Genomic DNA, 21,005 nt, shown 5'->3' on the forward strand with positions numbered 1-21,005 from the left:
AGGATTCCCAGTAATAAATAAAAACAAATAACAATAGTGAGACTGCTGAAGCATTCCCACTAATAAAAAAAAACGAATAATAGCGGAACTGCTGAAGCATTCCTACGAATAAAACTTGAAGGTTTATAAACATCTTCCTTACCTCAACGTGCGTCCATTAGAGATGCACGATTCTGGGCGAAATGCGAATCACAATATTTGCTTAGAATAAAAAGATCACGATTCTCACAACGTAAAATCTTTCACATTATGCAATAAAAAAGAAAAAGGTCTAACTTTACTGGTTAGTTTTTTTTTTTATTATTCTTTCAAGTAATTTTTTTTAACCACTTAAGCCCCAGACCACTTTTTTGCGATTCGGCACTGCGTCACTTTAACTGACAATTGCGCGGTCATGGCTCCCAAACAAAATTGACGTCCTCTTTTCACACAAATAGAGCTTTATTTTGGTGGTATTTGATCACCTCTGCGGTTTTTATTTTTTGTGCTGTAAACAAAAAAACGCCAATTTTTTAACTTTTTGCTATAAATATCTCCCAAAATATATATAAAAAACATTTTTTTTCCTCAGTTTAGGCCAATACGTATTCTACATATTTTTGGTAAAAAAAAATAAAAATGCAATAAGCGTATATTGATTGGTTTTAGTTAGCGTCTACAAAATAGGAGATAGATTTATGGAATTTTTAATGGCGGCGATCAGCAATTTTTATCGTGACTGCGACATTATGGCGGACACGTCGGACAATTTTAACACATTTTTGGGACCATTGGCATTAATACAGTTATCAGTGCGATTAAATTGCATTGATTACTGTAAAAATGTCACTGGCAGTGAAGGGGTTAACACTAGGGAGCAGGAGAGGGGTTAATATGTATCCTAGTTTGTGTTCTAACTGAAGGGGGGGATGTGACTGTGCAGGGAAACAGATCGCTGTCCATACTCTGTATAAACAGATGATCTGTCAGTTCACTGCTCAGAGAACCGGAATCTGTGTTTACACACACAGCTGCAGGTTCGCCATGTGCCCCGAGCAATTGTGGGCCACCCCTGTCTGATCCAGGTGCGGCCAGTGAGCTATATGCTCCAGAGCACATATATGACCAGACTACTGCTGTCTGTGTCACAGTGTGCAGTAACCGACAGCCACCTCATACTGCTTGGGTGATGGGTCTGTCTGTGGAATGCGTCCAGCAGTCCCTGCAGGAGGGGCAAGTATGGTTCCACCTGTCTCGGCAGGATGGAGGAGCTGGGCATTCCTTGGGAGGTCTACTAGGGGGTCTCTCACTCTCCCTTCGCTCCTCCCCATTCTATGGGCCGCTGTGTGACTGGGAACATGGGGGTGTGGTGCACTTACCTGACTGGGGGTCCTCCGGGGGAGCTCTGGGTCCTGGCAGGGGGCTGCGCTGGGTGTTTGGGGGTCTGCTCGTCCTCCTCCCTGTTTCTGGGAGGGGCGTTTGTGCTGTGTTTGACATGTGGGGAGGCCACCGTGCTCTCCGCGGCCATTTTCCTGGGGCAGCGACCAGTCTTTCAGACATTTTCTGTAAGTTTGGCGGCCATTTTCTCGGTGTCAGACACTTTTGCTGTAGCGGCCATTTTCTAGTAGCCTCAGGTAGTTTTCCCTCTAGCGCTGGGTGCTTGTTTCCTTCTAGTACAGCACGCTTTTCACACAGAAACCTCATGGATGACACAGGGGAGAGAGGACAGCAGCAGCACAGTACCTGGGTCAGGGTGGCAAGTCCTGCGGGGGTCCCCTCAGTCTGTGGCAGCTGGGAGGGTGGACATTCTGTGACTTGCCTTAGGTCCCCAAGTGGCGACAGGCGAGTGTGGGTCAGCATGGCGTCAGAAGCTGGCACTTCTTCTCCAGACATCCTATTGGCCCGCCTTCTAGGGAAAGCTGATTCAGACTCGGGCCCCGCTGTGACAGGCGGCCCCTTTTCTGATGTGACGGTGCGGGATACCTTAAAGATGGAGGATACAGCAGGGGCATCTACAGAGGTGTCTGTCCCTTTCGGGTCCCACAAGCTGGACCCGCACGGCTAAGGTGTTTCCTTACCCAACTTATTTTGAAAAGTTTATTTACAAGGAGTGGGGAAAACCACGGAGGGCCTTTTCAGGCCCGAAATGCATTGAGGTGGATGCCCAGTCCAAGTTTACGGTGTTGGGGTCAGCATTGCGGCCAGTGTTGGCCACGGCCCTGGTGTCAGACACTTACTGAATGGGCAAAATTGTTGCACCATGAGTTGGAGAAGCAACAGGCTTACCCGGTCTGCGTGCAGGTGGCAGACCAGTTGGTGCAGGGCCTTAAGTATGTCTGATGTGGCCTTAGATACGGCCCCCTTGCTCTCTAGAGCCTCTGTATTAGCAGTAGTGCTATGTCGCCTGATTTGGCTGAACTGCTGGTCTGCAGACCAAGCATCTGAGAAAGCACTGGCGGACTTGCCCTTCCGGGGAGAGAGGCTATTGGAGCCTCGCTGGATGAAATCATTAAGAATTTTACTTGGTAAGAGTACGTTGCTCCCACAGTCCACAAAAGGTAAGGAGCCACGCCGTAGGCAAGGGCCTTCCTTTTCTGCTCAGAAGAGGATTTTTCATCCAAACGGGTCGGCAGGTAAGTGTTCCAAGTCCGAAAAGGTTTGCAGCCTGGTGGACCTCCCTGCTTTCCAACCAGTGGGTCGGCAAACTGGTTTCATCAGGATACAAGATAGAGTTTCTTTCTTGACCGCCAAACAGATTTTTTCCTTCATCTTCTTCCGGCTCGTCGGGAAGCCTTGTTTGGGGCAGTACAGGACCTGCTGTTGCGTGGGGTGATACCCGAGTACATGTACAGACGCCGGAAAGGTTTCAGGGATTCTACTGCAATCTGTTTGTAGGCCCAAAGGAAGAAGGGGTCCGTCTGGTCCTGGACCTCAACAGCTTTGTGAAGGTACAAAGGTTCAGGATGGAATCAGTTTGCTCAGTGGTTGCTGCACTCCATCAGGGGGATTTACACATACTTGCATGTCCCCATATGCATCAAGCATCAGAGGTTTCTGCAATTTGCGGTTGGGGATGAGCACTACCAATTTGTAGCTGTCCCTTTTGGCCTGGTGTCGGCACCGAGGGTCTTCACCAAAGTGCTAGCCTCAATTTTGGCTTTGCCAAGGCAGCGAGGGATCCCAATCGTGGGTTACCTTGACGAACTCCTTCTGAGAGCAGCTTCCGCCTCAGAATTAAGGGAGGATGTGGCAATCACTATGCAAACTCTTCGGGAGTTTGGTTGGGTACTGAACCTACAGAAATTGGTGTTGGTGGAATAAACCCTACGAAAGCCACTATTACACCCCTTTGATTCAGGGTGTTGCTAGCAATGCTGCCAGTGTCTGCTCAGCAAGTTACACACAGGCTGGATGCACTTCTTAACCAGGGAAGGGTTTATTACTCATTTAGAAAGCAATGTACATTCTTACATGGAGGAGTCATATACAACAGGTCTCCTCTAAGTATCATGCTGCTGCTTCCCAGTCCCACACAGTGTGATGTGACTGACTTCCTGGTACAGCCCCTCCCCCAGCATGCATCAGGAGAATGGGGTTAAGGGTCACAGTGATTCTGCATAAACATCACACCTCTTTTTCGCGAAGAAAAAAAACATATATATATATATATATATTATATATATATATATATATATATATATATATATATATATATATATATATATATATATATATATATATAGATATATAAAACAAGAGAACAAATACACAACACATAAAATACTCAACACAAAGAACAAGGCAAACAGGATCAGTTCATCAAGTAGTATCGCCAACTCAGATCTGTGGCTTCCGCAGCACTTCAGGAGCCCTTTTTCTCCGTTTCCTGTCTCGTAAGATTTCAGTGCTTTGCCAAAGAGGAGTTTGATGTGTTTGGCGGGCAGACGTACGAAGTGGCACAGCACTGGAAGGGAGAGTCGGTCAAGGGTTCTGGAGATGTCAGTGGGTGTCCAACAGACCAATCAATCAGTCTCTGCAACTCCAGGCACATGTCCGGACGCCTAAGGAATATGGTCACCAACCTTTTCAGGGGTTGGTTGTAAACTTGTGGGATCATTCCAGACACCATGCCTTATGTCACTAGTAGAGCCCTGAGCAGACTCTGGTGGTTGGTTAGAAAGAGGGGGTCGGGTTTGTCTCTAGTGGTCGGAAAAAGCTTCCTCAATTGCAAAATCCAGTTTGGTGCAGAGATGCCTGCCAAATAGAAGAAAAGCAGGGGACAGCCCAGTAGTATCGTGTTTTGTGTTAGGGTACATGGTAAAGAAGTCCAGCAACTTCTCCTCTGACAGTCCAATCTGGTCTAGAGTGGACAGCAAGTGCTTCTTGAACGTCTGCACAAACCGTTCTGCCAACCCATTCGAGGCTGGTTGATAAGGAGCTGTTTTTTAGTGTTGGATGCTCAAGCCACTGAGGAAGGATTGAAACTCATGCGATGCAAATGGAGTTCCATCGTTCGAGACTATGGCTGTTGGCAAGCCATACTGAGCAAAGAGCTTCCTTAAGACTAGAATGGTAGTAGCTGAGGTAGTAGAAGGTATTTGAAATACCTCCGGCCATTTTAAATGTGCATCTACCACGATCAAATACATTTTACCCTGGATTGGGCCAGCAAAATCAAGATGGAGTCTTGACCATGGGTCTGACGGCCATGGCCAAGGTAGCAGGGTTCCTTTCTTTTGGGGTCTCTGAGCTTGACAGCACCCAGGACATTGAGACATCATCTTCAATTGCTTTATCCATTTGTGGCCAAGCACAGTTCCAAGCTCGCTGCTTCATGCGCACCACACCAGGATGGCCCTCATGCAGTATACTTAGCATGGTTGGTTGCAAATACTGAGGTATAATCACTCTATTGCCCCACAGTAGGCAACCAGATTTAGTCACACACTCACATTTTCTGCTAAAGTACGGACGAAATTCACCTGGCATTTTGGCCATCGAGCCTGAACATACGCGACTGAGACAGAAAGGGATCTGTGGCTGTATGTCTGGCAATTAGGGAGGTGGACATGCAGGACCATGACCTGTGTACTTCCACTATGCGTATGTCTCTAGGTGGGGGGTCTCCAATTGGCAATCTGGAAAATGCATCTGCACTGCCATGGGCCTCGTGGGAGCGGTTTCTGATGGAATAAGTATAAGCTCCCAAGAATAAAGCGTACCTTTGTAAGCGAGATACGGTTGTTGTAGAAATTCCTTTGAGGATTCAGTATGGACAGAGGTTTGTGGTCAGAGATAAATGTGAACTCCCGTCCATAGTTGTACGTGTGAAATTTTTTTGTGGCCCATACAATAGCCAAAGCTTCCTTGTCTATCTGGGAGTAGTTTTGTTCTGCTGAGGTTAAAGACTTGGAGGCAAAAGAAATGGGGCGCTCTGTGCCATCTGGCATTATATGGGAAAGCACGGCACCCAGTCCATAATGTGAGGCATCACAAGCCAAGGTGACGTGTTTCTTTAAATCGTAGTGGACCAGAACCTGAGAGGACAGAATGAGTTCTTTAGAAAAGCTTCTTTACATGTGTGTCCATATCCATTTAGTTCTTGCATCCAGTAAGCTGGTGTGCTAAGTTTGACAAGAAACGGTGGTAGTAATTTAGGAGGACAAGGTAGGACCTGAGCTGTGTGACATTATGGGGAGAAGGGGTCTGGGTAAGGGCTTTAACCCTTTCTTCAGTAGTGTGTAACCCACGTCGGTCCAGTGTGGGCACAAAATTCCAGTCGAGACTTAAATTCGCATTTTGAAAGATTGACACGTAAACCATACCGTTGGAGTCTCTGTAGCACAGCTTCAACATTCTGTGTTCTTCATTGGTGGGACCAGTAATGAGCAGGTCATCTAGTAGACATTGGGTGAAAATTATGCCTGCCAGGACCTCCTCCATGATCCGTTGCCAGATGGCTGGAGCTATGTCAAAAACCATGCCGTTATATGGGAATAATCCTTTATGGGTGCTAATGGTCAACAGATAGCGTGAATCTGGGTGTACTTGCAGTTGCAGGTAAGCTTGCTTTTGTAAGCTTTTGCACCCCAGCCCGTGAGCCAAATAGATCTTTAAGTTGAGGCAATGGGTATTGATCCACAAGAAGTTGGTTGTTCAGGGCAACCCTGAAATCCCCACAAATTCTAATGTCTTTTTCTTGACAGGCACGATTGGTGATGCCCATTCACTTCTATCAACTTTAGTTATGATCTTTTCAGCCAATAGATGGTCCAGCTCTGCTTCGACTTTCTTCCGCAAGGCAAAGGGCACCAATCTTGCCTTACAAAAACGAGGTGGAGCACCAGGCTTTAAGATAAGGTGGGCCATTTTTCCTTTTAGCGAGCCCAAAGTGTCCTCAAAAACCTCCTTAAAGCATGACTTCAGGGATTCCACCCAGTGGTCTGCCTCAGAAAGCAATGTACACTGGGCAATGGCAAGAGGGGGCATGCCCAGGGCTTTGATCTAGTCCCAACCATACAGAGGAGGACCTCGTTTAGAGTTTCACTACACTTGCCTAATGTTACAATGGGTTTCACATAACCTAAGGGCTGTAGCAGTTCCTTGCTATAAGTTTGTAGTGTGAGATTTGTAGGTTGGAGCGGTAGGGACAGACCCGATGCCTTTAAATCAGTCCATGAAATGATGGATACAGCCGCCCCTTTATCAACATCAATTGAGTGTGACATCCACTTTTATCGCAGGAGTGTTCCCAGCTACCCGAAACAGCCCAGCATGTTGGACACAGGTCTCCTCATCAGAGCTGGAGCAGTTATTGTCCGTATCCACATGAATGTCTGTTTACATCTACCTTTTGTGGTAGTGTTCGCAGAGTATGAGCTGCGCAAATACGCCCAATATGATCAGTCTTTCCAGAAAGAAAACAAATGACATCCTTGAACTTGCAAGCAGGTGCACTATGAGAAGTGTCACCACAACAGTAGCAAGTTGGTATCCTAGAGACAGAAGAATTAGGGTGGCGAGGTTTAGGTTGATTTGGCAACGGCAGTCATGGGTGTCGGGTGATAGTGTGGAATATTTCCTCTCCCTGGCTTGCAGGAGTTGCAGGTGGCGTCCCGTGTAGCCAACTCCATGACTGTAGCAAGGTCTGTGGCTTTCGTCAAAGTCAAGTCGGGTTCTGTGAGTAAACGTTTCTGAATGGCTGGGTTGCAGAGTCCCATGACAAACATGTCGCGGAGAGCCATCTGCAGGTAGTCTCCGAACTGACAAGTGGCAGCTAGTTTACGTAAAGCAATGATATAGAACTCTTTAAATCCTCCCCAGCATGCTGCCTCCTACTGTAGAATTTAAACTGCTCTGCGATTTCTAATGGCTTTGGGTTGTAGTGCTCATGTAGCTTCTGAATTAACTCAAGCAGGGGCTTAGAGACCGACTTATCTGGAGAAATTAAGTCAGAGTGCCATATGCAGCTGCATATGGCACCCAAAACTGCAACTTTTTCTACAGCCACACTATTTGCTTCCATATACTGCTCCAGCCTCTCCACCCTGGATCTCCATGATTCAGCAGCAGGATCAAATGGTTGAATAAACCCTATGAAAGCCATGTATGCTAAAATCCACAATCCTCGTCGCCACTGTTACGTCCCTTTGACTCAAGGTGTTGCTAGCAATGCTGCCAGTGTTTGCTCAGCAAGTTACACACAGGCTGGATGCACTTCTTAACCAGGGAAGGGTTTATTACTCACTCAGAAAAGAGTGTACATTTTTACATGGCGGAGTCATATACAACAGGTCTCCCTCTAAGTATCATGCTGCTGCTTCCCAGTCCCACACAGACTGACTGACTTCCTGGTGCAGCCCCTCCCCCAGCATGCATCAGGAGAAGGGGGTTAAGGGTCACAGTGATTCTGCATAAACATTACATCAACCATCAAGGAGGAACAAGGAACACTGAGGTCGCTCACATCCTGCGGTGGGCAGAGCAGCGTATGCTGGCTCTGTCGGCTGTGTACATTCCGGACATAGAAAACAGGCAAGCGGACTACCCAAGTCGTCAGATGCTGGACCAAGGGGAATGGTCGCTACATTCGGATATATTTCGGCTCCTTTGCCTAAGGTGGGGCACACCAGTTGTGGCTCTCCTGGCTTCTTGACTCAATCAGAAGGTGCAGAGTTTTGTGGCCAGGTCAAAGGATCCCCGGGCGGATGTGGCAGACGCGTTGGTGGCTCCATGGGGGCATTATCGGCTGATTTATGCTTCCCACTCAAACTCCTACCACGTCTGCTTTGCAGAGTGGGGGTCAAGGGGATTCCGGTAATTCTGATTGCCCCAGATTGGCCTCAGCCTCCGTGGTACTGAGACATAGTACAAATTGGCCACTGCCGATGCGAGAGGACCTTCTGCCGCAAGGTCCAATACTTCATCCTGCTTTACTGTCACTGGCTTTAACGGCATGGCTCTTGAAAGCCAGGTGCTAAGGGGCCGAGGTCTGTTGGATTCGGTAATATACACTATGCTGCGGGCACGGAAGTCCTCTGCTCTGAAGATTTATTATCGTACGTGGAAGGCCTACAGCTCCATGTGAGATGGGGTGGAGTCCATGCACACTCAATTTCCAGGATCCTGCTGTTTTTGCAGCGAGGAGTGGATCAGATTCTTGCCTTAAACACCATCAGGAGGCAGATATCTGGCGGTCTGTTCAGCGACCCTTGGCGACTCATTCATTGGTAAGTTTGTTCAGGGGGTTCGACATGTGGCCCCTCCGGTTCGACCACCACTACCTCTGTGGGATTTTAATCTGGTGCTCTCGGTGCTTCAGAAATCGCTGTTTGAAAACATTAGGGAGATTCTCTGATTGACACTCTCTCAGAAAGTAGTCTGTTGGCGGCATTGTCTTGCAAGTCTCCCTACTTGATCCTCCACAAAAATAAAGCAGTGCTGCGTCCACAGCCTTAGTTTCTGCCAGAGGTTGTTTTGGCCTTTCATCATTGTGCTTCCATCGTTATGTCCTTGGCCGTCACACCCCAAAGAGGTGGCTTTGCATTCCTTGAACATGGTCCGGGCTCTGCGGGTGTATCTGTCTGCTACGGCTCCTTTTCGGAGGTCGGACTCGCTGTTTAAATGATAGCGTTTTATTCCTGCGCTACCACTGATGATCTATCAAATGTCAGGGGCTGCTTCTACTACCGGAATGGATCACACGTATCCACTTAATATGAAACTAAAGATATGTTGGTATTGCGCTGCCCCTATATTAAATAACCCTCCGAGCGTGACAAGTATAATGCCTAGTTACATAAATCAATAGTGTAATATATATATATATATCTTCAAACCTACATATCTACTCAATATCAAAAAGTGCAAAGTGCTACATTAAATAAAATAAACACACCACAGAGGTGATAGAATCCAAATAAATGAAAATCAAGTAAACAAAGTTAAGTAACTAAAAACAGTCTCTTAAAAAATTACTATTTTGATAAAGTGCAGAGAAAATGCAAAAAACAAAAAAAAAAGTAAACGCACTACAGAGTCAATTGAAAACCTCCACGGAAACACAACTGCTTCAATTGAGTGCAAAGCCAAAAAACAGTGAATTGATCATAAAGCGCCAAGTGCGTCTTATAAATGTGCAAATAAGTAAACACTCTCCAGAGGTGATATAAGTGAACCACCCTAATAATAAACAAATGATATACAAGAAAATAAGAAAGAGTATACCTATACCAAAAAGAGGGTACCCTCGCCTGATCACATGGAAATAAACGTTAAAATTAAACAAAAAATATATATACCCCGTTTCCCCTAAAATAAGACCTAGCGTGATTGTCGGCGTTGGCTGCAATATAAGCCCTACCACCCAAATAAGCCCTACTCTGTTTCCTCAAAAATAAGCCCTACCCTGAAAAGAAGACCTACAAGGACTTTAACTAGGGCTTATTTGGGGGGTAGGGCTTTTATTGCAGCTATCACCGACAATCACACTAGGTCTTATTTTAGGGGAAACAGGGTAGTAGTAAACGCACTACAGAGCCGGCTGTAACAAACATTATATCAGAATGAATCCGGCCTCTATAGATTAAATATACATATTGAAATCCATCAAAAATAAAAAAAATAAAAAGATATAAATATTCAAGTCCATAAATAAACAAACAGTCTCCTTTAAGTGCAAATTCAACTGAGGTGTGGATCTCCCAGTGCTTAATCCCGCTGTGATCACACTTTAGTGGGCAGTGGATAAGGGGGCTCCCTTTCCTGTCACAGCACAGTCTAATAGGGCAATTGGTACCTCTTGTGCTTTCTGACATCACGTGTCTGTTTCACAGGTGTGTAAGGTGGCGACCTGGTCGTCCGTTCACTTTCACAAAATCAGATGCTTGCTTCGGCTGCAAGGTTTTGCAGGCAGCTGTTTAAGGTTGCAAATCCTCTGTTGAGGTGCTCTGGTTGTTATGGGTGGAGTTATTTTCTTGCTATTACCACTCTATTTTTTTTTATTTTTTTTTTAACACTGCTTGGGGAGGTCCCTAAGGTCAAGATGAAGATGCTGTGTCCGGGGGGGCGTGACCGGAAGCCATTCTGAATGGCTGCCTGAACCTCCAGCTCTCTCTCAGCCCGAACTTTTTAGCAGATTAGGGGACACCTCGCTGCATTTTCATGGGCAGATCCAGGACCACTAGATCCGCGAGATCCAGGGGAACAGAACAAGCCCCGCTGAACTCCTCCACGGACCTCAGAGCGTTCTTTCCGCCCTCGGACATGCCTCCCGGCGGGACGGACAAAATGGCGCCGGCGACTTTCACGGCCTGCTCCCGGACACCTCCGCTGCCTTCACCGCCGGCTCAGGCACTACACGGCAACCCAGAGAGCCTTCAGCGGGACCCGCAGGGCGACCAAGGCGCGGTGAGTTCTCCCCACTCAGCCTCGTTGGAGATGCCGCTCCACGGCGCACGGCCCGACATTTCCGGCTCCCTTCCCCCGCAATACACCCAGTGCTCGGATGCCTACCCGCAGCTGCTCAGAACAGCACCTGACCCGAGCACCTCTCTGGGGGACCCCGGCTCCCCAGCCTCATCTGATTACTCCGCAGACTACCCAGCCCTCCCTGCTCCTCTGACCCAGGCAGGCCGTGTGCTTCAGGGGTCGGGGGGTAGCCAGGTGGCTGGCAGAGGCTGCATGAACGGCCCACCTGTTCCCAAGGCTCAGAGACTGTCGCACACGCAGATCCCACACCCCTCAAAGGGACAGGAGCCACCCTTCCCCACCTATGCCCAAACGGTGCAATCTCCAGTCCCCACGAGCTATGCTACAGGGCACGGGCAGGACTACGTACCCACAAGGACCCCAGCATGGGGGGGATTCCTGGAGCCACACCCCGGGACTGACAACCGCCCCCCAGAGCGACGACACCGCTCACCCTGGTCCCCCACCTCCTCATTCACCCCCACACTCAATGTCGGGAGAAAACTACCCTGCGCACCCGGAGTGGCGTTCTTACCTACAGGCGATACCCACTAAGGAGGATTTCAAGCAGCTAATTGCAGATGTACAATCCACATGCCGCACAGAAATACAAGTCTTGCAGTCTGGCCTAAAACACCTAGCAGATCGGGTGGAAATGGCCGAAGAAGAAATCCAAGAGACCAAACTAGCTGTCCACAGGACCCAACTCCAAGGTGCTGAACACCGTAGCATGTTACGAGACCTGCAACGCCACGTGGAGGACCTGGACAACAGGGGGCGCAGGAACAACATCCGCGTCAGAGGGGTGCCGGAGTCGGAGGGGCCGGAGGACATTCAGTCCATTCTGCAGACCGTGTTTAACAACCTCCTGGGGGCACCTGCTACTAACCGCATTGAGATGGACAGGGCCCATCGGGCCCTACGTCCCAAGAATCTTGCCTCCAAACCCAGGGACATCATCTGTAGGGTTAACTCCTACCATACCAAGGAAGAGATCATGCAACGAGCACGCTTGGCTCGCAAAGTGACATTTCGCGACACTCATTTGCAGTTATACCCCGACCTTTCCTGGATAACCCTGCAAAAGCGAAGGCTCCTGCAACCCCTGCTGCGCATCCTTCAGGACGGCAACATACCCTACTGATGGGGATTCCCTTTCTGCCTCACAGCGAAAACTCAGGGAAAATCCGCTGCTCTGCGATACCCTGAGGACCTGAATGCATTCTGTGACACTCTAGAGATCTCCGCACCCCAACTTCCGGACTGGGACTTGGTAGCTACGCAACCCCCGCCTCCGATCATGTGGCAGAAAGTCCCCTCGGCACACCGTCCCCGGTACACGGATACATCCTGTAACCCTGCCAGACGCAAGACTGGTGACCCCACAGGCACCCCTCCCCCGGGTCCACTTCACTAGTAGAACAGTCACCCACGCAAGACTGAATGGATCTGTCCTGGTCATTTTTGCATGCAGTTTTCCTTTTGTTTTATTGTATTTTTTTTTTTTGTTTTGTTGGTCCCCCCTAACTGCCTTGAATTTACTGTCAAGTTTACTTAATGGGCACGTCTCTGTTGAGACTCGAGAGAGTGGGAATTTTTGCGCTCTCCTTTCCGTCCCCCTGTTGAGTGTTTATGCTCACTTTAGACTTACCGTTTTTTTTTTTTTTTTTCACACCCAGCCAAGGGCTCCCCGGTGCTCCCCCGGCCCATCCCCTACGCGGGAGGGTGGGTGGAACTCGGGGAAACCGTACTGACCTAGGCCGGAGAGCCTCTCAAGGTCAGATGCTTACTGTTGCTTTGATTACTCTGGTTCTCTTATGTGCTAACCTCTCTCTCTTTCTTTTCTTTTTGCTATCCTCCTTACCCCCCACCTCCCCCCCTATCCCAGGTAGCTCACTGTGCAGATCACGGTACTTCTTTGGTCCTCCTCCTGATGTGTGCCCGCTCCTGGCCGCCGTCTTCCGGACCCTCGCCTCCACAACAGGTAAGATACGCTCCTACTCCTTCCCCCACCTCCTCCTAAGATGGCCAAGATACTCTCTCTAAATGTCCGAGGCCTAAACTCCAATAAGAAAAGGCATCTGGCGCTGAGGGAATTTATGCGGTCAGGCGCAGACATTATATTTGTCCAGGAGACTCACTTGGATAAGGGGGGCACCTTTGCATTTGCCTCCAAGCATTTCCCCCAAAACTACCTCTCCTCAGGTCCTTCCAAACGAGCGGGTGTGGCCATACTCATTAAACATGGGTCCCCATTCACGGAAAGGGAACACTATAGTGACCCTCATGGCCACTTCGTCATTCTTAAAGGACGATGGCGAGATCAGGACATGACCTTATGCGCTTTATACGCCCCGAATGTCAAACAGTATAGATTCCTATCGAAAACGTTCTCCCGACTATTTCAAAATGACCACGGGCTTTTGGTGGTGGGGGGTGACTTTAACCTTACCTATTCAGTGGCTGCTGATCGCCATATGGTGAACCCCGGACATCTCCGGCTCGAGCCCTTAGGGACTCTAAGCTGTTCCGTCAACTTGCTAGACGCTATGCTCTGTTTGATGCTTGGAGGGCTCTTCATCCGGGGGATCGGCAGTACACTTTCTACTCACCCCCCCATCGTACCCACTCCCGCATAGACTACTTTTTTGTTAACAACTCTACACTTAGAATCACGCGGGAGGCCTGGATACTACCAATATCTTGGTCAGACCATGCCCCTATCATGCTCACCCTTGATTTGGGTTCCCCCACCCCAAGACCTTGCAACTGGAGACTGAACACGTTCTTGCTTCAACACCTCCCGTCCGCTTCTGAGCTGACATCCACCTTGCAATTCTACTTTGCGGAAAACAATACCCCAGACATCTCCCCTTCTATACTGTGGGAGGCTCACAAGGCGGTTATACGGGGCAGGTGTCTGGCACTATAGTCCGCCATGAAAAAGGATGCCCATGCCGTGAGGGTCCGTACGGAAAAAGAACTTAGAACCCTAGAACACCGACTGCAGCAGACCCCCACTGTGCCCCTCCTTAGGAAAATCACGAAACTCCGGACTATCCTTAGTGACCTTGCATTAGGCCGTGTAGAAAAGGCTCTGCTTAAACTAAAGCAAACTTACTATGACAAAGGCAATAAAGCGCATTCCCTGCTGGCGAAGAAGTTGCGGGAACACACCCTCATGTCCACCCCCCACCAAGTCAGAAACAACTCGGGCTCCTTATTGACCCACCCCAAAGATATAGCACACACGTTCGCAGAATTCTACACGGAACTTTACAACAATCCTGACATACCTTGTAACCCTCCCTCTCCCTACGTATGCATCAGTACCTGGAACGTAGTGGAGTATCACGACTCCGACCTGCTGACCTGGCAGCCCTGAATGCACCGATCACAGACGAGGAATTAGAACGGACTATCAAAGCACTCCCTCCTCGTAAATCCCCGGGTCCAGACGGATTGCCTTATGAATATTATAAGGCTTTCCTTTCCATTCTGACTCCCCATATGTGCAGAATCTTCAATGCCTTCCTCCATGATACTCCTATACCACCAGATATGCAACGCTCCTTTATCACGGTGATCCCCAAACCAGACAAAGACCCCATTTCATGCGCCAACTACAGACCAATTGCCCTGCTTAACTCTGACCTCAAAATTTTTACGAAGCTACTTTCCACCCGCCTGAATGTAGTCCTTCCATCCCTCATACATAAAGACCAGGTGGGCTTTGTCCCACTCAGGCAAGCGGGCGACAACACCAGGAAGATCATCGACCTGGTGGACGTGGCGAACAGGGAGAGCTCGGCGTCCTTGCTACTCAGCCTGGATGCCGAGAAGGCCTTTGACCGTCTTGGTTGGCCCTTCCTGGTCGCTGCGCTTCGGCATGTAGGCTTCAGGGGACCCTTCCTGAGGGCGATCCAACATCTCTACACTGCCCCTACAGCCCAAGTGAGGACCCCCTTTGCCCTATCCAAATCATTCTCTATAACCAACGGCACACGGCAGGGGTGCCCACTTTCGCCCCTGCTGTTTGCGATCTGTGTAGAGCCCCTAGCCGCTACAATCAGAGGTAACCCAAGCATTAGGGGAATACCGGTCAGGGGCAAGGAGTTTAAAATCTCACTGTTTGCCGACGATATCATCCTTTCCCTGACCCAGCCTAGGGTGTCCCTTCCCAACCTTCAGGCTGAACTGGATAGCTATGGGGCCTTATCAGGATATAAAATTAACGCATCCAAATCAGAGGCTCTCCCACTAAACATCCCGGAAGCCGAAGTTTCGAGATTGCAGGCAAATTTCTCCTACCGTTGGCAGAGTACCTCCCTGAAATATCTGGGAATACACATCACCCCAAAGTTTACCACGTTATATCAGGAGAATTTCCCTTCCCTCTTTCGCTCGGTTAGAAATTTGCTCCAATCATGGAAAAAACACAAAATCTCCCTCCTAGGCCGGATCGCATCAATAAAGATGACGATCCTCCCGAAGTTACTTTATCTATTTCAAACGCTACCCATCCCGGTTCCTTACAAACATTTGAAAAAACTACAATCGGACTTACTCAAATTTGTGTGGAACTACAAAAGGCATAGGAAACCCCAATCTGTCCTGATGTCGGCTCGCTCGGATGGTGGACTAGCCTTTCCCAACCTCTTAAAGTACTATCAGGCGGCGCAACTCCGTGCAATAACATCATGGTTCACTCAAAGATCGTATAATAGGTGGACAGAAATTGAAAAAATCTGGATGGCCCCTGCCCACCCAAACAGTCTCCTGTGGAGTGCGAATGTGGAGGTGCCCCTCGAACGCATGTTGGGACCCATGTCCCAGCTTCGCCGACTTTGGCGTAAGCTGGCGCCCTCACATGCTTTGTCCTCAGACAAGTCGCCTTTAACTTCGTTTATTTGTAACCCCTCAGTGCCGGATAGCCTTACGCACCAAATGTCATACCCCTGGTCCTCGCGGGACTTGTTCCACTATGGGAATTTGATAGACCCACGATCACGTAAACTATTACCCTTCTCTGAATTGCAGACTAAGCATGAATTACCTCGCCAGGCATTCTACAGTTACTTGCAGATTCGCCACTATGCCCTGACCATAGCGCCTGGCCTACAATTCTCCCCCCCAACCCCATTTGAAAGCCTGATATTGGCGGGTACAGCTCAACGAGGCTTGATATCCAATATCTACAAAATACTGTATGTCTACTCCATGGACAATACCGGAAAACACGCATACATGCTAAAATGGGAGAAATTCCTCAATGAGGACATATCCAGAGAACAGTGGCAGGTGATATGGTCACAGGCGGCAAAAAGTTCGCTCTGCACGTTATATAAAGAAAATGCTTATAAAATAATCTTTCTTTCTATGGTATATGACCCCTGATGTACTCCACACCATCTATCCTAACAGCTCCGACCGGTGCTGGAGATGTCTGCGAGATAGGGGCACCCTTTTCCACATTTACTGGACTTGCTCATTAATCGCCCCCTTCTGGAACGCGGTCCAACAACTCCTAATCAACCTCTTAGGCATACAGATCCCTATGGGCCCCAAGTTTGCCCTATTGGGACTGTCCCAACTTAAGATATCCACTCCCCGTAAAAAGTTAGTTCGACATATCCTCACAGCGGCACGGTGCCTCATCGCCCTCAATTGGAAAAAGAGGACCCCCCCTTCCGACGATACCCTATACGCTAGAATTAAAGATGTGGAGTTGATGGAGAGGATGACGGCCAGGATGCAAGATAGAACGGACGCCCACGATAAAGTGTGGGAGCTGTGGCACCTTCGGGAGGACCCACCTTGATCAGATGAACAGGCTACTGAGGTGAGGCACCTCTCCCCCCCTCCCCCACCCCCCCTTATTCTTCATCTTTACTCTCCTTCTTTCCTTTCCTCTTCTCTACCTGGAGTATTCTGTAGACTCCGACTTGTCCTTTTTACGCGATTTTTCTTTTGTGGATACACATGCTTCAAGCACGTGGTTGACATCTCAAGATCAGAGAAGAAACAGAACCTGGCATAGACTTCACTGTATACTGTCCTTCTCTTTGTTTAAACATTGTTTGGATATGAAAAGTATACACTCAAGTTATCTGAATGTGTATTGTACAACCTGATAATAAATAAATGTTATTTGGGAAGATGCTGTGTCCATCAATGAACAAAAGACAAAACAGGATTTTTGTACTCACCGTAAAATCCTTTTCTCTGATGTTCATTGATGGACACCGCACCCATCCCTCCTGTTTATGTTTGTACTGCTTTCAACGAACTGAGCTGCTGGATGCAGTGTGTGGGGGTATAGCCAGTAGGACCGCCTCAGTTTAGGCCGATACCTATTCTTCCACATATTTTTGGTAAAAAAACAAAAAACAAAAACAAACAAAAAAAACGCAATAAGCGTTTGATTGGTTTGCACAGAAGTTATAGCATCTGCAAAATAGGGGATAAGTTTATGGCGTTTATTGATTTTTACTAGCAATGTCGCCGATCAGCAATTTTTATCATGACTGCGACATTATGGCGGACACATGAGACACTTTTGGGGACCATTGGCATTAAAACGGCATTCAACCAATCAAATAAATGCATTGATTACTGTAAAAATGGCACTGGCAGTGAAGTGTTAATCACTAGGTGGCGCTGTAGGTCTTAAGTGTGTCCTAGGGAGTGATAACTGTGGGGGGGCTGTGACATCACTGATCACCGCTCCCGACTACAGGGGGAGCAGATTAGGGACAGTGTCACTAAGCAGAATGGGGAGATGCTTGTTTACATTAGCATCTTCCCCATTCTTCCTCACCGTGAGACGATCGCGGGTATGCCCATGGACATAAGAGTCCGCGGGATCCGTGATCAGTCACGGAGCTCCCGGCGGGCAAGCACTCTCTTAAAGGGCAACCTACAGGTACGTTGATCTGCCTGTACGTGCCCTTCTGCCGCAGTATATCTGCGTGAGGCGGTCCGGAAGCGGTTAAACTTTTTTCACTCTACACACGAAGTCTATTCCATCGACAAATTGTTACAATGTTCATACTTGAGTTCAACTGAAAGAATGTTGTGATTCTTGGCAGACTGCCCATTTTTTTTTTCCCCTTTTAGAGGGCTGTGGCTTCAGAAGAGCAGAGAGAATTCTTTGCATACAAAGAATTGTGAAACACTTTAGTCAACATTGTGATAACGATTCTTGATGATTAATTGTGCAGCTCGAGTCCATAGACACGAATGCTGGACTCGGCCCAGCCCCCCTGCATCATTCGATTGACAGCAATAGGAGCCAATGCGTTGCTATCCAATCAAGAGCCAGGACCCCGTGCAAAGGGGGAGAGCGCATCTCATCCGAGGAAATGGAGGGGCTCAGGTAACTAAAACGGGGGGTGCAGTCACTGCAAGAAGTTTTTTCACCATAATGCGTAGGATGCACTGAGGTGAAAAAAACAAAAGCGTTTACAAGCCCTTTAACTGTGTTGCCCAACAATGTAATGTGTGCTGCGTTTACTTTACTATTTGGCTGTTTTTTCCTCCCTGCTTTTCACGAAGAAGAAACCGATAGATCGCTGTTCCTTTGCATGCATAGTCCTATGTGTTTGTAAACACAGAACTGTGTGTGATTGGACAGAGCCGGTCTCAGCCAAGATCATTGGCTGAAATCTGCTGTCAGAGTGTGGGGTGCACGCGCATGCTGATGTACACGTACTTGATTGTGCCTGCTGCCCGCAGTATATTTGCTGTAAGCAGTCAGCAGGTGGTTTAACTATTTTTCACATGCTTTTTGTGATTATTTTCTTTAAAGCAATTTGTGTCATAGAAGGCCCATTTTTAAAAATGAAAAAAAATAAAAATAAAAAAAAACAACAAACAAAAGACCCACAAAATACATTTTCACATTTTTTATTTCTTACTAGCATGTTTCCCATTCTCAGACATAATTCACAACTATGATTTCATCACCTTTATAAAATTCCTAGGATTTCTAGTTGAGCATTAAAATACTGTGGACCAGGTTTGTGTTTATTCATTTGGGTGGGTTTCTCTCCAGAGAAAAAAAAAAATTGGAGGGCTCTTAAAATTGAAACCGTCTGTTTAATTAGAGTTTGTACATTTATTACTGCCTTTTTATTTCTATGCAAGAGTATGGACTTCAAAGTTTATAAAGCCCAGCCTCCATACGGCCAAAAAAATAAAAATATATATATATATATGGGTTATGAAATCCCTCTAATAAAAACAATTAATGAAGTGAATCTTGAATAAAAATGGCAATTAGTCCCATTTCACTGCATTACTTAAGTCCATACATTCAGTTTGCTTTTAGTTGGCACACAGGCTGTGGTTTGACTGGCGTTCCTTTGAAGGATGGCACTTGTTTTAAAGAATGACACACTTCCTTTTGGAGGATTTCTTCTTCTTTCCATTGTTGATCTTCTCTTTGTGTTTGCGAATTTCACGGACAAGGGTGTAAAACGCATCTTCAACTCCCTTTGTGTCAAGATGATTCCAAAGGATACACAGGGGGATGGAGAAAAGTAAAAAGCCAGTTAGTTTTAAAATGAACTGGAATTTCCCCTCAGATAATGTTGTTTGCTACTAAAACAGGATAAGAAAGTCATTCTGCTTACACGATCTCTTCCCCTTTTATATAAACAGTTGAATTTACTGCCATTGAACAATGGGATTAATCATTTCTGGCTGCCTTTGACATTTTGTGATCTACTGTGTCACACAAAGTTTAAAAGTATTTTCACTTATGTACTTCTGGAAAAGAAAGAAAATTTCAACAGTGCAGTTTCCCCAACTCTGCCCCCAAATCCCACCAATAGTAAGCAACCTCACATATACTCAGGTGAGATAATCGGTGTCCCATCCACTAATAACCTAAAATTTAGTTGGCCTTATCTCTCATTTTATCAATTAGCAGAAGAGGTACTTCCCCCCAACCCCAAACACAATCCTGAGAGCTCACATACTACTAGTCACATCTTTCATTCCCTATGAAACAGGATCCGGGGACCTGGTGTTTGCCCATCTGCATTGCGGGAGGGCAGTAGAAACATTTATTTACGTCCCATACCCAGAGTTCAATATCACTAAAAACACTGATCTAGGAAGACAGCAGGCAAAAGCAGTAACAATAAGTTATTATTTCTCCCGGGGCCAGATGGCTTCACTCTCCAGTACTACAAAACTTTTAGTTACCTTTAATGCCTCGACAGATCCCCACACTAGACCAGATAGAATTTTAACAGCCCACATTGCAGTGATACCCAAAGAAGGCAAAGACCCCTCATTAGTCGTAAACTACAGACCAATATTCTTGCTAAACGTAGACATTAAACTATACACAAAGATCTGAGTGAATAGACTCCTCCCCCTACTACCCAACCTCATCTCCCTAGACCAAGTAGGTTTTGTCCCTGGCAGGGAAGCCAGGGACAACACCATCCGCAGGTTAAATCTGCACCACTTGCTTACGTCTTCCAAAATGCACAGAATCCTTCTTTCTTGACATGGAGAACGCGTTCGACGGGGGTGGCCTAGGACTACAAGCATGAGGCTCTATTGGCCTTGAGGGCTGCATGCTCTCTTCCATAATGGCCCTATATTCTGGCCCCTCCGACACAGTGAGGATTAAAGTGGTTGTAAACCCTTACAACACACTTTGACCTACAGGTAAGCCTAGATTAAGGCTTACCTGTAGGTCCAAGAAATATCTCCTAAACCTATACGGTTTAGGAGATATTTGCCCAAAGACAGGCACCGCTGTCTACGGCGCATGCGCCGTAGATGGCGACGTGCAGGCGCACTGAGCGCGGCATCTGCGACGTCATCGAGTGACGTCATCGCGGCTTCGCTGAATGACAGCTGCGGAGATGCGAGATCCCACCGAGAAGATGGGTGCGCCGGACTACAGGGGACAGCGGTGACTTTGCTGGCTCCCGTGTCAGGTAAGTGACACATAATGGACTACTATGCTTTGCCTTTGCAGGGAATGAAAGAGGAAGTAAACCCATCAGGGTTTACTTCCTCTTTAATGCCCACAT

The 21,005-nt window shown here is 47.5% G+C and overlaps 1 protein-coding gene across 1 annotated transcript in view; it reads right to left on the minus strand.

Moving 5' to 3' along the window:
* Positions 1–18,839: 18,839 nt before the first annotated feature.
* LOC143933891 (GTPase KRas-like) overlaps positions 18,840–21,005 on the minus strand; it is an 82,700-nt gene continuing 80,534 nt past the window's right edge. The window contains exon 5 of the mRNA XM_077457001.1: positions 18,840–19,443. Coding sequence (XP_077313127.1) covers positions 19,333–19,443 — 111 coding nt within the window. The 3' untranslated portion in view covers positions 18,840–19,332. The remainder of the gene's footprint in view (positions 19,444–21,005) is intronic.

This window comes from Lithobates pipiens, unplaced genomic scaffold, assembly GCF_037356315.1.
Source record: "Lithobates pipiens isolate NorthernLeopardFrog02 unplaced genomic scaffold, aLitPip1_a1.2 Scaffold_27, whole genome shotgun sequence".
NCBI lineage: Eukaryota > Metazoa > Chordata > Amphibia > Anura > Ranidae > Lithobates > Lithobates pipiens.